Genomic DNA, 13359 nt, shown 5'->3' with positions numbered 1-13359 from the left:
AAACGCCATAAACACACGCCCGAAGCGTGATGGAAAAAGACGAGCAACACCATCTATTATACTTAAACCTGGATCAAACATATACACATGCGTATACATATCCAAAAAAGAGAGAGAGAGAGAGAAAAAAAAGAAGAAGATCGAAAATGTCATTTCTTCATCTTTCCATGCAACAACAACACAGCATAGCATATTAGGTCATATCATCATGGCTCCCCTCCCATGTCTTTTACTTCCTCCCAATCAAATTACTCAACCCACTCTTACGTTTATTATTCTTCTTCTCACGCTCACTTTCTTCCTTTTCGCGGGCTTCCTCGGCTACGCGCTCGTCCTTTGTAGGCACGCGGGGTTGGTCTGCAAAACGGATACCGGGGGTACGGGGAGCGGGCGAGAACGTCTTTTGGCTGCTGGGTTCGGCGGCAGCGCGCGAGTGGGTGCCGCGGCCGGTTTCTAGGGGGTCGCCGGTTTCTTCGTCTTCGGAGTCGGATTCGGGGGTGTCGTCTTTGGCTACGCCCAGGGCACCGAGACGGCGCTTGCGCTCTGCGGCTGTTTCGCCTTCGAAGGTTTCTCCTTCTTCGGCTTCTTCCTTGAGGGGCTGCTGTGTTGTAGGCGTAGGGGTTGCGGCGTCCTTGGGTCCTTGGCTTGAGGATTGTTCTGCTGCTTGCCGTCTTCGACGCTCTGCTGCTGTCTCGCCGCTTTGACCGTAGGAGTAGTTTTCTAGATCCTGACGTACAGAGTGGAAAGGAACCTGTTCGTCGTTGCTGTCAACCAATGTTAAGCCCTCTGGACCCCGCGCATTTCCCGCTTCATCTGCTGCAGGAGACTCGATCTTGTGGAGCTCGGCCTCACCCTCTTTGCCTACAACAGGAGGAATGTTTGCTTGCTTAGAGGCTGCTTGGCGGCGCTGCTCAGCAGTGTGCTCCTGTGCGTCCTTGTGTGCAGCATCCTTGACAGCCTCGGGAACGTCGCTGTTTTGCACGAACTTGGCCCTGTCTTTGGGGTTCATTTGTGCCATTTGTTGAATGAATTCCAACTTGCTCATGCGACGTCCGCCAGCGGTGACAGTGAATCGGATCAAATCGTCATCTTGCTGCTCCTTAGCAGCTGCTTCAGCTGCCTTCTTCTTCTTGTCATTCGCAGCTTGAGAACCCTCAGGGCCAGCATGATGAGTGTTTGGAACGCCCATGTGAGTTCCCATGCGCTTCAAACTCTGCACGGCGCGACTTGAAGATTCTGCCATAGACTGGCCACGGGTGTTCACAGGCCGACCATCCTTGCCCTTCTTTGGCGCAGCTGGAATATCGTACTTTTTCAAGACCTCGCCGTCTTCGTCTTCAACAATGATGGTGTTACCGTATTGATACGCGAGAGCGGGCCCAGGCTTGTGCGCTGGCTTATCGGCCTTCGAATGATCTGCTTGCTTGCCGTCTTTGTGCATACGTCCTGAGAAACTTTGCATACGGTTGCGCCATGTCTTGTGAGGGTGCTCGATAGCGTTCTCAATCTTACTTGGGGCTTCTTCAAGTCCGCTACCATGCTCTTTCTGAGAAATGCCCTGCTGAACCTCGGCCTGAGTAATCAAGTCTTGCCCTCTCTGGATATCGTGTTCCCTTCGCACTTGTCCATGTTCGCCGTGGCTGTCCCTCACACCCAAAACATTTCCTTCCTTGTCTTCGAAGACGGTCTGATGGCCTTCCTGATAAATTTCTTCCTCAGGTTGTCGCATCTTCATCTTCTCCTTTCCGCTCGACGAACTGGAACTAGAAATGGCCATGGCATCGGCAAACGTGTCTGTATCTTGCTCTGGTGGTATCGCCTCTACCCTGTCTTCATCACGCCTGTTGGGCGTAATAGCAGATTGAGCAATGGGACCGCCAGGTCCATGACCAGCATCCCAGCGCCTGCCTCGACCCGTAGGCTTAACAGAGTTTGAGCGACTTGGGTTGTCTTCCTCCCTCTGGCGACGTAAGAATGAGCCACCAAAGCCGGTCGCAGCTGCAAAGTCGGACTTTTCGTCAAAGGACGACTCGGAGGGGCGGCGTGCCATGGAAGATCTCGAACGCGATTGAATACGGGGAAGGCGGTCCATCCAGCCAGGCCCATTTTCGTTACCCTGTGTGTACGACATTGATATCGTGAGGGTGTTGATACGTTTGCCGAGGGTGAAGACAGCAATCGAACTGCCGTGAACAACGATACTGACAATAACCAAGAAACAGGTAATGGGCCATATCATCTCGATTATGTTTAGATGCTCGAAACCAGGTTCAGGTAGTTCAGCCAACGGCGTCGTGGTACTGGTCTCAAGCTCGGCTCGCGCAAGGATAGCAACGAACAAACCACCGACACCAATGGGTCCAAAATGTCCAGCAAAAGATGCCTCTCGCCATGTCTTGAGATCCGGAATGACGGGTTTAAGCATCAGCATGATTGGGATACGGCGGAAGAAGAGTACCAAAATGCCGAGCACAACCAAACGCCAGGGTGACAGTCCGATGATGTCGGAGTTGAACTGCTCCCAGGGAATGATGGAACCGAAGTAGACAAAGAAAGCCAAGTTTATGAGCAAGTCAATGACATTGGAAACATGTGACTCTTCCGTCTTCTCCAAAAACCATCCATCGTTGGAAAAGCCTACACCGCAAGCAAATCCTACGAGCAAGTCATCCATGCCCAAGAGCGAACCTGAGCCAGCGCAGAAAAGTGCGAGCACAAAGTAGAAGACGAGGAAACTCTCTCGATCGATGAGGTCGCGCTCGTGAGCGTATCTAATAGCACGTCTTGCAATGTAGCCAATCACAACGCCATAGAAAGCACCAAAGATGCACTCGTAGAGGACTGTGTAGCAGAACCAGTGGTACGCAACCTTGCTGGCGTCGGGGCGGTAATGGATAAGGTAAATGGCCAGGTAAACGAAGGGAAAGGCCATGCCATCGTTGCAGCCAGACTCAGCAGAAAGCAAATCTCGCAAATGCTTTGGGACTCGTTTAGCAAACTTGCCCTTACCGACAACGGACGATGCCAAGACAGGGTCGGTGGCAGTGACGCAAGCAGCAACGCAGAGACTGTCGAGCCAGTTGAGGTGGGAGCTGAACAGGCCCCAGATGAACAGACTGGTTATCAGCCAGCCAAAAGTCATGACTGGGAGGAGCAGCAGGACTACCGACTTCCAGTGCTTTTCCATATATGCGCGAGGCAACTCAACACCAACGGCAAAACATTGCACGACGAGAACGACGCGCGAAAACTCTAGAGTGATCAAATCGACATTACCCCAAGTCGTGGGATCTATGAGATTGGCTGCGTGCGGACCGAATATGATGCCACATATGGTCGCGACCGTGGCTTCACCAATGTACAGGCGTTCCTTGATGACAGAGGAGCACAGCATAAACAAGCTGGTGAAGCCTCCGAGAATCAAGTACACCAGATGCGGCTTGGTGATGGACAGGTGGTCCCACGCCATGATGAAGCGCGACTAGCCTTGCTTTTTTTTCTGAGTGTCTCTCGTTGTGTTCACCCGAGAGTATAGCGGCGAAGGTATGAGCGCGGTGCGCGGGCAAAAGGTTTGTTACGTGGGGAGGAGCGAGGAGCTGGGGCCGCGTTGTCGAAAAGGTCGGCCAAGGTAGGAAAAAGATGGATCCAAAGTCGAATGCATGTACTTGAGGATCCGCCCAGACGCCGGTCCTTTGATGGGGGTGGGTCGAGAGTGTCGTTTGGCGTGGTGGTACGAGGCTGGGGACGCAGCGCAAGTCGGCCTTGGGGGAAAGCGACAAAAGGCGTGGCTATTGTTTTGACGGGTCAGAGCAAAAAAGTCTTGGACCGAAATCAAGAAATCTCAAGCCCAAGGCCTACAGACACAGTGTTAGTCTCGGCAGTGCCAGCCGAAAGCTTGGATGGCGCGCGCCTGGCGGTCGGGTATCAACGATCCTTCACGCTCACCTTGGTCTTGGTGCGCGCGGATGGAACAAGCAATGCGGTGCTGCTCGATGGGCGCCTGGTAATTGCGTATTGCCAAAAGTTTTGTTGTGGCAATTCAGCTTGACGGGCACGACGAGCGGACGACACAACGGCTATAACGTGATGGCCGTTCAGCGAAACTAAAGTGCTTGGTCACTTGGCGATGACGTTGACTGGCCCGGGGGAGGTTGAATGTCGCCTATTCTACGCCACAGATGCGCGAGCCTCAACGTTTTTGGTAGAGATAGCATGCCGACAATTGCCCGAGAGAACTGCCGTTATACTTACTTATCAACGGCCGTGCCAGCTGCTGTGATGCCCGAGTCCCGAAGCCTTTTGAACCCGTTCCTATCACGGTGCTTGGTGTTGCTTTTCTTTGGCATCCGTCGGTCCAGATCGTACGCATCTTTATCGAATCTGCAGTGTGTAGGGCCACATGACAAAGACTGCTGCACGCCGCCTATCACACGATGTCTTGAGATGCGCTGCCCTGCACTCTATCTGCATCAAAGCCGATCAACGCAGTCAGCAACGATGCTTGGCCCGTGGTTACCGGCAGCACACGACTCGCGCACTCGCGCCTTACCCTTGACCGCTGAGCCGCTCAACACCATACAAACCAAAGGCGACGCCGTCCAGGTACTAGTTGGCAGTGCAGGCCATGCATCCCCAGTCTGAAGAGCGGTATAGCCGCGATAAGCTCAGATCTAAGAGTGGTAACTAAGAATGCAAGTCATTCTTAGATATTCCATTCAAGTGGGGCGACTGCTGCGGGACAAACACCAAGCCACACCAGTGACAAGCCACGATGTATATGTACTTAGTAGTACACACCTATAGTGCGTACGTACCTATACTCACGACACCGGATCTTAGGTTGGCTGTCTAGTCATGCCTTGCCATTTGCACCACAAGGAACATGCAAGAGAGGCTGCCAACCATCCAACCTAGGGACATGCTAGCCTTTGCCCCAAGACATCGGGAAAATGACCAAATAAAAATCCTCGTATGCGGGTGCTTGGCGAGTACTGGAAAAAAAACACGTGCACTGTCTGTTGATGCAAGTACTACACGTGGCGTGCTACGTGGTTGAATGAATGTACACACATGTGGATGCGTAGTGTACTTTGACTGTAGTCGAAAGGAAGAAACGCCAAACTCCAAAGAAAACAACAAAATGGAGTTGTGTATAGTGACTGCGCAGCCAAGAGCGTCTACTTCCGTCCCTTTATGTATGTCCATGTACAAGGAAACACGTCTCATCTATATGACATGTGACGCCTGTCAAGCCCATTGATCAACACGACTATGATACATAGTTTTTACCAAGCTGACATGTAAACATCTCACTTGTGAGCGGAAAATGCATGTATGTATACGTCATCTCTAGCAAGGTGTATGATGTACACCGGTTTTTTTTTGCTCTCGTCTGTCTCCCCTATCGGGCCGAACAGAAACCACCACTCTCCATCGTACATATGTCCTACCACAAGCTTTGGCGAGCAGATGATCACACGTCAGGGGAGGGGTCAAGTGGGGGAACGCTTGCTTTGCGGCAGGATTCGCGTAATGATTGGAAGAAAAATATTTACAACCAGCCTTGGTCGATGAGATAAGTACAGTGGGCGACGGGAAAAAAATGAAGCGGGGGTGCGGCAGGGCTTTGCAAGAGCCCAATGACCAAGCGCGACGATGTTGCCAATAACAACAATAACAAAAAAGCAAGCCCAATGCTAACCATTATGAAACACGCCAGACATAAGGATCATCCCAGAAGTCCCCTAAACACCCGAGGGCTGCAAACCTCCAACCTCGTAAGGAAATGGACAAATATGAAATAAACATAACATAGGGAGTATGCAAAAACATGCCTTTTTCGCCTCATGTGTTCATAGTCGCAATAAAACAGACCCCTAAGAATTCGCCCATACCCAGATATAAGGTCATACGCACAGACCATGTCTAAAACTGTAGTGAGAGAAAATATCGTCCAATATAAGTAATGTGCATGAACGTTAAAAAAAAGCGTTACGCGTGACATCATAAGTCTCAGTCGTTGTTGCTCAATGACCGACCGGGAGCCATGTTCTCCTTTCATCCATGCTCCGGTTCGCACGGCCCCCTGGCGTTAAGGGTATCTCGACACGCGCCCGATCACGGCGCTCAGGGTCGCTGTCAGAGTCGTATGCGTCTGACAACCGCGAGAAGTAATCTGCCAATCCGTTCGTAGGCGATGCAATCGTTTCGTAAAGCGGCGGGGGCGTCTCCAGTGGCGGCGGTGGCTCGATTTCAGAGAAGGCCGGTGGATTGAACGAGGGTACGCGCAGGAGATGCATCGGTCGTGGAACGGTAGAATCGTTTGGTCCACCGATATGTGCTGCCTGCGGTCGAGTGATCCCTGATGCAGGTGATGGTAGCGGTGGTTCGGTATGGCCTCTTGGCCGGCCCATACTGCCCAAGGTTGGTACAAAGCCTGGTGGAGATGGGCGGCGAGATGGTGCGTCGGGACATCCGCACTCAGGAACCCGCGCCCCACTCATCAAAGGTTCGGGTGATGAGTAAGCTGGTAGTGCTATATTTGCTTGCGTAGCTTGACATGAAAGGATATGGAAAGGTGAATCAATTGAGATTTCAAAGTGTCGTCGTTTTGACGGATCATTTGTGTCAGGTTTCGAAAGGCGCATGACGAGCTAAGAGAGTGTTAGCATATGCGACAGCAATCCCTTTAATGTAGACTTACCTTTATCCAATGATGCACCTGGATGTTCTGGTATGTCGTGTCAAAGTGCAGCTTTGATGACTTGTCCTTCTCTCGGAGGTTGTGACAGCTTGGCAATTGCACATTGAACTCCATTTCGGTCGGACCAATGTTTGAGTCGGCGCTGAGATTACCCAGCAGATTGGTAGGGTCTTCTACCGATACATCTTCGCCGCGAGAAGCTGCCGCACGCTGGTCGTATGGGACACCACCTCCAGACACTATCCGCATAGTGCTGCCAGGGAAAGTGCTCGTCGGCGGGCCATCTGCGCGTTTCTCGAATAGTTGGACCTTACGCACTGGTTCCATCCGATGTACTCGCTTATTATTGCAAAAGTACTCGACATTCTCAGTGACAAACACCTTTATCCGATGGCATTGGACCTTGGCGAGTGGGGTCAGTTTAAAAGCAATTGGAACTTGTGCCCCGAGCGGAAACGATTTGCCCGAGATAACAATGTCATAGTGAAGCTGATCTTCCCAGCTGCGGCTGATGGCAATGGGCTCCACTTGCTCTAGCGATCCTTCTGAGGGTGCACGGATGAGTGTAACTTCCTTGGTACCAATGAGGTTGGTGCGGAAGGCCCCGGCACGCTCGACAGTGGCTTCAAGCTCGTACTTTACTGAACCAAGGTCGACGTCAATAGTCTCGGGAAGGTGACTGTCTAGCGGCAACTCGAAGTTGTACATGTACTCGCCAGGATTAAAGGTTCTGTAACCTTTCTGTGCTACCGAAGGGCCACCGCCAGGGGTGTCACCCTTGCCGAAGCTTCGGGATTGGTTAACTTGGAGTGATAACCGTTTTGCTTCTTTTGTCGTGAGGTTCAATGAAGAATTGTTGGGCGAACCAGTCAAGCCACCGGAACTCTTGTATAGTTCCACATGATCTGCACCAGTGCCATTTTCTGCCGTTGGGAATTGAGAGTTGAAGAATGGCCAGGTGTGGCTCATCAGGGTGTCCACCTCTTCAAATTCAGTCTTCTTTGGGGGGATACCTATTGATAGTCAGTATTGTAATATGCACAAAAAGGGCGTGTGATTAACCTTCTGGCCATTTTGTGGTTGCTTTGCCCCGGAATTTCAAAGTGACGGCCTTTAGTTTCGCTGATTTGGTGATCTTCAGGCACAGGGTACCGCGCAACATTGCAGTATTGCGCTCACCGTTCTCGGCTTGCTCAAAGCCCCGAAGAAACAAAACTGGTTCGGTGAGCTGCACATTGACGCTCAAGCCACCCCCCGAAGCTATTGGTTTTTCTTCAGGCACGGGCTTCACGCTGCTTATCGCGCTCTTGGTAGATGAACGCCCAGAGGACCAATGTGACTCTGTCGAGGGTCTTGAAATGCCGGTTGCAGCCAATGTCCCACCAATTGCGCCGACGGCGTCGCTGGGGGAGTTTCTCGAAAGCGACCTCATGTCGCGGGAGCGTGGCTCTGGAATTGAGGTAATGGAGCTGCGGTTGCTGCTAGAGCCACTCGTTGATGAGCGTGGGGTAGGAAGGTCTGCAGCTTCGGGTTTGGAAGAGAGGCGGTTATCAAGCAGAGAGCGGAAGAACCGTTTAGCGCCTTCGTGATGGATCGCCAGTTTTTCGGTGATGTACGACTTCTCAGTCGTTCGTCGTCGCTGAATGCGAAGTAGGGGATCGGGTCCTACGTGAGCGATGTGAATGCGGTGTGGTCGACGATTGCGACCTTGGAATGTGCCGCGGTTTGTTCTTATTGGGTCTTCTAGATGGTCGGGAATATAACGTAAACGGCCACGATCAGAGTATACAGGTTGGTACTCTGGCATGTCGATGGTGTGTTAGTACGTGTGTCAATTGCAGGTAAACGGGATGATGAGGCGATGCATGCGGCGAGCGATGTCTTATAGAGCGTAGGTGTATGTGTATGTGTGTAGAGGACAAGAATATACGAGGGCTTGAGGAATAGAATAGTTCCGAGTCATGAACGGGACACAGAGATGTTTGGTCAAGGCAACCCAACCATGGTCCTTGTCGATGCTTTTGGTAAGGAGGTTGTGGGTTGGGCGCTACGGAGACAAAGGGTCCGGGTGTAGTGAAGGGGAAATGAGGCGAGGACTTACAGGCAGGATTCAAGGTATCAAGATGCTACGGTGAGCATAGTGATGTGTAAATGGGATGGATCCGCACGACAGGCCGCTATAATAATGTGGAGCGGTGTGGTTGCTGGGGAGTCGGAAGGGAGCGGGTTTGCCCTATTACTGAGCGTCTGCAGTATCGGTAAAGACGAGTGTTTTGTCAGGTGAATAATGGTGCGGGCGACAGGGACATGGAGTGTTTTGAGGTGTGCCCAAACTAGCATGCATTCATTTTACGGGCGGGCATGTCAGACTAAGCCAGGACAGACGGCGAAAGTATGCCGGGGCGCAAGTGCAGGGAACCGGATGACGCGGACTCGTCAGTGTGCTGTTGCTCGGCGGGGGCTGCGGCACTAGGCAGGCCGAGGGTGAAGGGGTGCGCAGTGGGCTCTGCAGCGGCACGAGTGCGTGGGCGAGGGAGGGATGGTATGTAGTAGGTCGTAGTAGAGTAATTTGCGCGTCAAGGAGCAACACAAGTGAGTCGGGACAGTCGTCTAGCCGCGGAGATCGACTAGGCATGGGATTAAATGAGGTGTAGTAAGCTTGCGTGGACGGAGGCTCGGATGCATGACATCATGGCTGGCATCCAGAGATTGCAAGGCGCTGGAGACAAGCAGCAAGCGTTGCTTTCTGAACTGCTATCATCTGCTTCTAGACCGTTTGCCGGCTAGCGACCGACGCCGGCGGCTCACCCGGCAAGGTACTGAGATCGACGGATCATGACCTTGGTCTACCTGCCAAGGTTGCACGCAGTCGTGACATGGACGCAGACGACCAGACATGTACGCGCAGCTGGCGAGAGACGACATGGCAGTGCCCGCATTGCCCGCATCTCTATCTGGGCGAGCCTGGGCATGGTCATTGTGTGCCTGGGCAATGCGCGGGCTCAGGCTGACAGCGTCCATGCGACGAGCAGCAGCAGCAGCAGCCGTAGCCGCAGTCTGTTCACGTACAGTACTGTAGTATGGTCTGTATACACCCAGTAGTGCTGCCATAAGCCCGCCAGGCAAACCAAGCGCAACGACCGTCTCATGCAACCGACAAAACTCGTACTCCGCGTGCCCTAGCACTCGCACTCGGCGCTTGCACCATAGCCTGGACCCGGGGGCAGTTGACGCAGTATTGGCAGGGCATCAGCGGCATGCGTCCCACCATGGCATGGGTGTCGAAAAGAAAAGTGTATGCCTCAATCCAGTACCGATCGCCGTCTGGGGGTGCTGAATCTGGAGGCAGGTTGCGCTATCGGCAGCAGAGCAGGTTACTGCCAACTCGCCGCCCCAAATGCGCGATCTCAGGAACAGGGCGGTTCGTCATGATGCCATCCCTGGAACAGTCGGATCAAGGCTTGGGGGTCTGAGTGGATACGCGGCAGAGGAAAAGCTTTTTTTTCTTGCTCTTGCATTTGCGTGGCCATTTATGGATCGCCTGGGGAGATCGCTCGACACAGAGCGGAAGGAGCAGCGAGATGGCGCCGACGCCGACGCGAGACGAGACGAGGCGAGGCGAGAGCCCGCCAAGGCCAGGAGAATTCTCTGACCGACAAGTCCAGGGCGGGGTCACGTGACTTCGCCTTTGCCAGGCTTCCCCGCAACGCGCCCGCGCGCCGCAATCGGGCTTAGCTCGGACACGCTGCTCGTTCGGCGCTTCACTTCGACACAACAATCGTGACCTGCGCATGCCGCCACGACGGTGATGGACGCAACAGATGGAGCCTATGGTGCGTTTCGGGCTCCGATACACTGCTCGCCCACATGGACTTACACAATCCAGGGACAAGCCAACTGCCCCTGGCTGGGGCCATCCTCTGCTGCACCTCGATTCCCCCCGAGCAGCGCGTATGCCCACCACCGCCCTGTTTTCTGTATCGCGCCTGCTAACCCCATGTCACTGTGCAGTCGCAACTCGCAGCCATTGGCGCGCAGATGGGCGCCACCATCAAGCTTGACCTCACTTCAGACGTTACCCACCTGATCGTTGGCAGCATCGACAGCGCAAAATATCGCTATGTCGCAAAGTCCCGCGACGACGTCAAGGTTCTCTCCCCCGCATGGCTCGAGGCTCTCCGCGAGGTCTGGATGAGTGGAGACGACGATCTGGATCTGGCAGCATTGGAAAAGGAATATCGCATGCCTACTTTTTTTGGCCTCAAGATATGCCTCACTGGCTTTGACAACCGTACAGCACCACCCCCACCCCCACACGTGCAACTATCCCACGCTGACCCCCCAATAGCTGAACAACGACGGAGTATCCAGGAGTCAATCGACACAAACGGCGCCGAATACCATGGCGACCTTACCAAATCCGTGACCCATCTCATCGCCGCCACGCCATCGGGCAAGAAATACGAGCATGCTGTGAATTGGAGAATGAAGATTGTATCTCTCGAATGGCTGGAGCAGAGTCTAGAGAGAGGCATGGCGCTCGAAGAGTCCCTCTACAACCCAACCATGCCCGTCGAAGAGCGGGGCCAGGGCGCCTGGGACCGCAGACAGCCCATGTCGCCCGCCATGGGCAAACGCACACGAGACGCCGAACCGAGCCAAGCACTCAATCCGTTCCGAAGAAAGCTGCGACGTTCAGCGAGCACAAAGTTGGGCAGCCAGAGCGATGCTCTATGGGCGGGCATTACTGCGCCAAGCTTCGAGAGACCGATCGACGAGGACGAGTGGACTGAAGACATTATTGCTAAGCAGCAAAGCACACGAGCAAGTACACGCACACATACACCCGTGTCGCCTGGCAGAGATGCGTCTACCCTCGCACATGATGCGCTTGCCGAGTCGAAGCTTCGAGACCCTGCAGATGCCCAGCAATCACCCCTGCCTTTGCAGCCTGACAATGATTCCGGATATAATGGCATTTTCCAAGGGCGCCTCATTTGCCCACATGGATTTGATGCAGAAAAGGTCCAACATTCCCCACCCATGTGCTTTAGACCCTGCTGACATGCTGGTAGACAAGCATTTTGCGGCAACATCTTGAGAGTAATGGTGCGCGAGTCATCCGCGTCATTGACCTCAACAATTTCCCATTGGATCAACTCAAACAAAGCTATGTCGTGATACCGCATGACGCTGAGATTGATCTGACGGCACTTCCGGCCCATGCCGGGTCATATGTAAGCTGGGTCACCAATTGGTGGGTCGAGCGTTGTCTGCATGGCAAGCGCCTCATTGACCCTTCAGACGACATCCTAAGCCGTCCTTTTGAAAGACTAAGCATTAGTGGTACGTTTGTGGCCCACAAATCCCTTATTGGTTCTGACGTCGCCAGGGTTCTCCGGCTTGATCATCAACTCCACGGGGTTTTCCGGCATCGAATTGCTGCATGTGACTAAAGTCGTCACACTTATGGGTATGTGAATATTCGAATAAACCCGCACCTACTGCAGCGGTCTGACTCATTCGACAGGCGCCACGTATGATGAACAACTGTCAGTGAAGACATCAGTAGTGATCTGCAATCCTCCCACTGTGAACACACCAAAAATCAAATTTGCGACGAGCAAGCGCATACCAGCTGTTCACGTCACTTGGCTGTGGGCATGCCTGCGCAGCGGACGACTGCAGTCATATGACGAGTATCAATTAAATAAAACGGCTCAGCCACCACCGCAGGATCCAAAGCAAAAACCCCAGCCACAAGCAAACGTAGATACTGAGCCACTTCCCGAGGGCCCATCCAAGCCTCATCAGAAAGCGCAGACTGCGAACGCCGCGTCGAGACAGCCACGGCAACAAATACCTCAACGGCCTGGCGGACTTAATCTTGCACCATCCGTCGATGCGGCCTTGCCAGTAACAGCTAACAAGTCAGCCTCTCGCAGTAAAGATAGCAATAACCTAAATCAAGACGATGATCCGATCATCAGCGGATATGATGGCGGAGCAGAGCATCCCCATCAGGCAACCAGTGCTGCCTCTCCACACCGACCATCAACCCCATCAAACGATTCATATAATTTCTCACGGCCAAGAAGCTCATCTGCGGAATCGCTCATTGCCCCCGCGTCCCGCAAAACCAAAAACAATCAAACCACAGTCACCAGACCCTTAGACTCGGAACCTGGACCGGATGCTGTCATTCCGCTAGATACCGAGCCGCTAGTCCCGCAAGAAGCGCCCAAGCCTCGAGAAACAGCAGAAGAGAAAGACTACTCGTCTATTCTAGCGCAACTACGTGCCAATCGTAAGACTGCACCTGGTCCTAGTGATCAGGCTACGTCAAAAACACGCATACGGCGTCAGCTCGGCCGGGCAACATCGACACGTTCCAATGCATCGGGTGGGGAAAGCTCAGGTGATATACTTGCAGATGATGATAACGAGAACACTGTAGTGATAGAGGAATATCAGGCCAGTCAGACATTGGGTTGGGACTCGCCAGGTGCGGCTAAAGCAAGAGAGCAAATGATTCGGAAACTCGGCGGTACCGTGCAGGAGAAAAGCATTGCTGTTGAGGAAATCGGTGTCGTAAGAGATGTTGGCGGTGAAGAGCTGCTAGGAAGAGCAGGGAGAAAGAGGAGAGGATGAAACGT

At 53.2% G+C, this 13359-nt stretch overlaps 3 protein-coding genes across 3 annotated transcripts; 1 reads left to right on the top strand and 2 right to left on the bottom strand.

The window, feature by feature from the left end:
- Window positions 1-229: 229 nt before the first annotated feature.
- On the bottom strand, window positions 230-3469 carry COCMIDRAFT_83141 (uncharacterized protein; the record flags this gene model as incomplete). The annotated part of the gene is made up of 2 exons (XM_007685365.1): window positions 230-1213; window positions 1265-3469. The coding sequence occupies 2 exons, from the start codon at window positions 3467-3469 to the stop codon at window positions 230-232; spliced, it is 3189 nt and encodes a 1062-aa protein (XP_007683555.1).
- Window positions 3470-6026: 2557 nt separating this feature from the next.
- On the bottom strand, window positions 6027-8510 carry COCMIDRAFT_1328 (uncharacterized protein; the record flags this gene model as incomplete). The annotated part of the gene is made up of 3 exons (XM_007685297.1): window positions 6027-6653; window positions 6704-7716; window positions 7766-8510. The coding sequence occupies 3 exons, from the start codon at window positions 8508-8510 to the stop codon at window positions 6027-6029; spliced, it is 2385 nt and encodes a 794-aa protein (XP_007683487.1).
- Window positions 8511-10511: 2001 nt separating this feature from the next.
- On the top strand, window positions 10512-13354 carry COCMIDRAFT_32710 (uncharacterized protein; the record flags this gene model as incomplete). The annotated part of the gene is made up of 7 exons (XM_007685337.1): window positions 10512-10536; window positions 10590-10654; window positions 10715-10994; window positions 11052-11728; window positions 11779-12049; window positions 12096-12176; window positions 12234-13354. 7 exons carry the CDS (start codon window positions 10512-10514, stop codon window positions 13352-13354), a joined length of 2520 nt encoding a protein of 839 aa, XP_007683527.1.
- Window positions 13355-13359: the final 5 nt, after the last annotated feature.

This window comes from Bipolaris oryzae (assembly GCF_000523455.1).
Source record: "Bipolaris oryzae ATCC 44560 unplaced genomic scaffold scaffold_9, whole genome shotgun sequence".
Lineage (NCBI taxonomy): Eukaryota > Fungi > Ascomycota > Dothideomycetes > Pleosporales > Pleosporaceae > Bipolaris > Bipolaris oryzae.
This window is presented reverse-complemented; position numbering and strand designations above follow the sequence as displayed.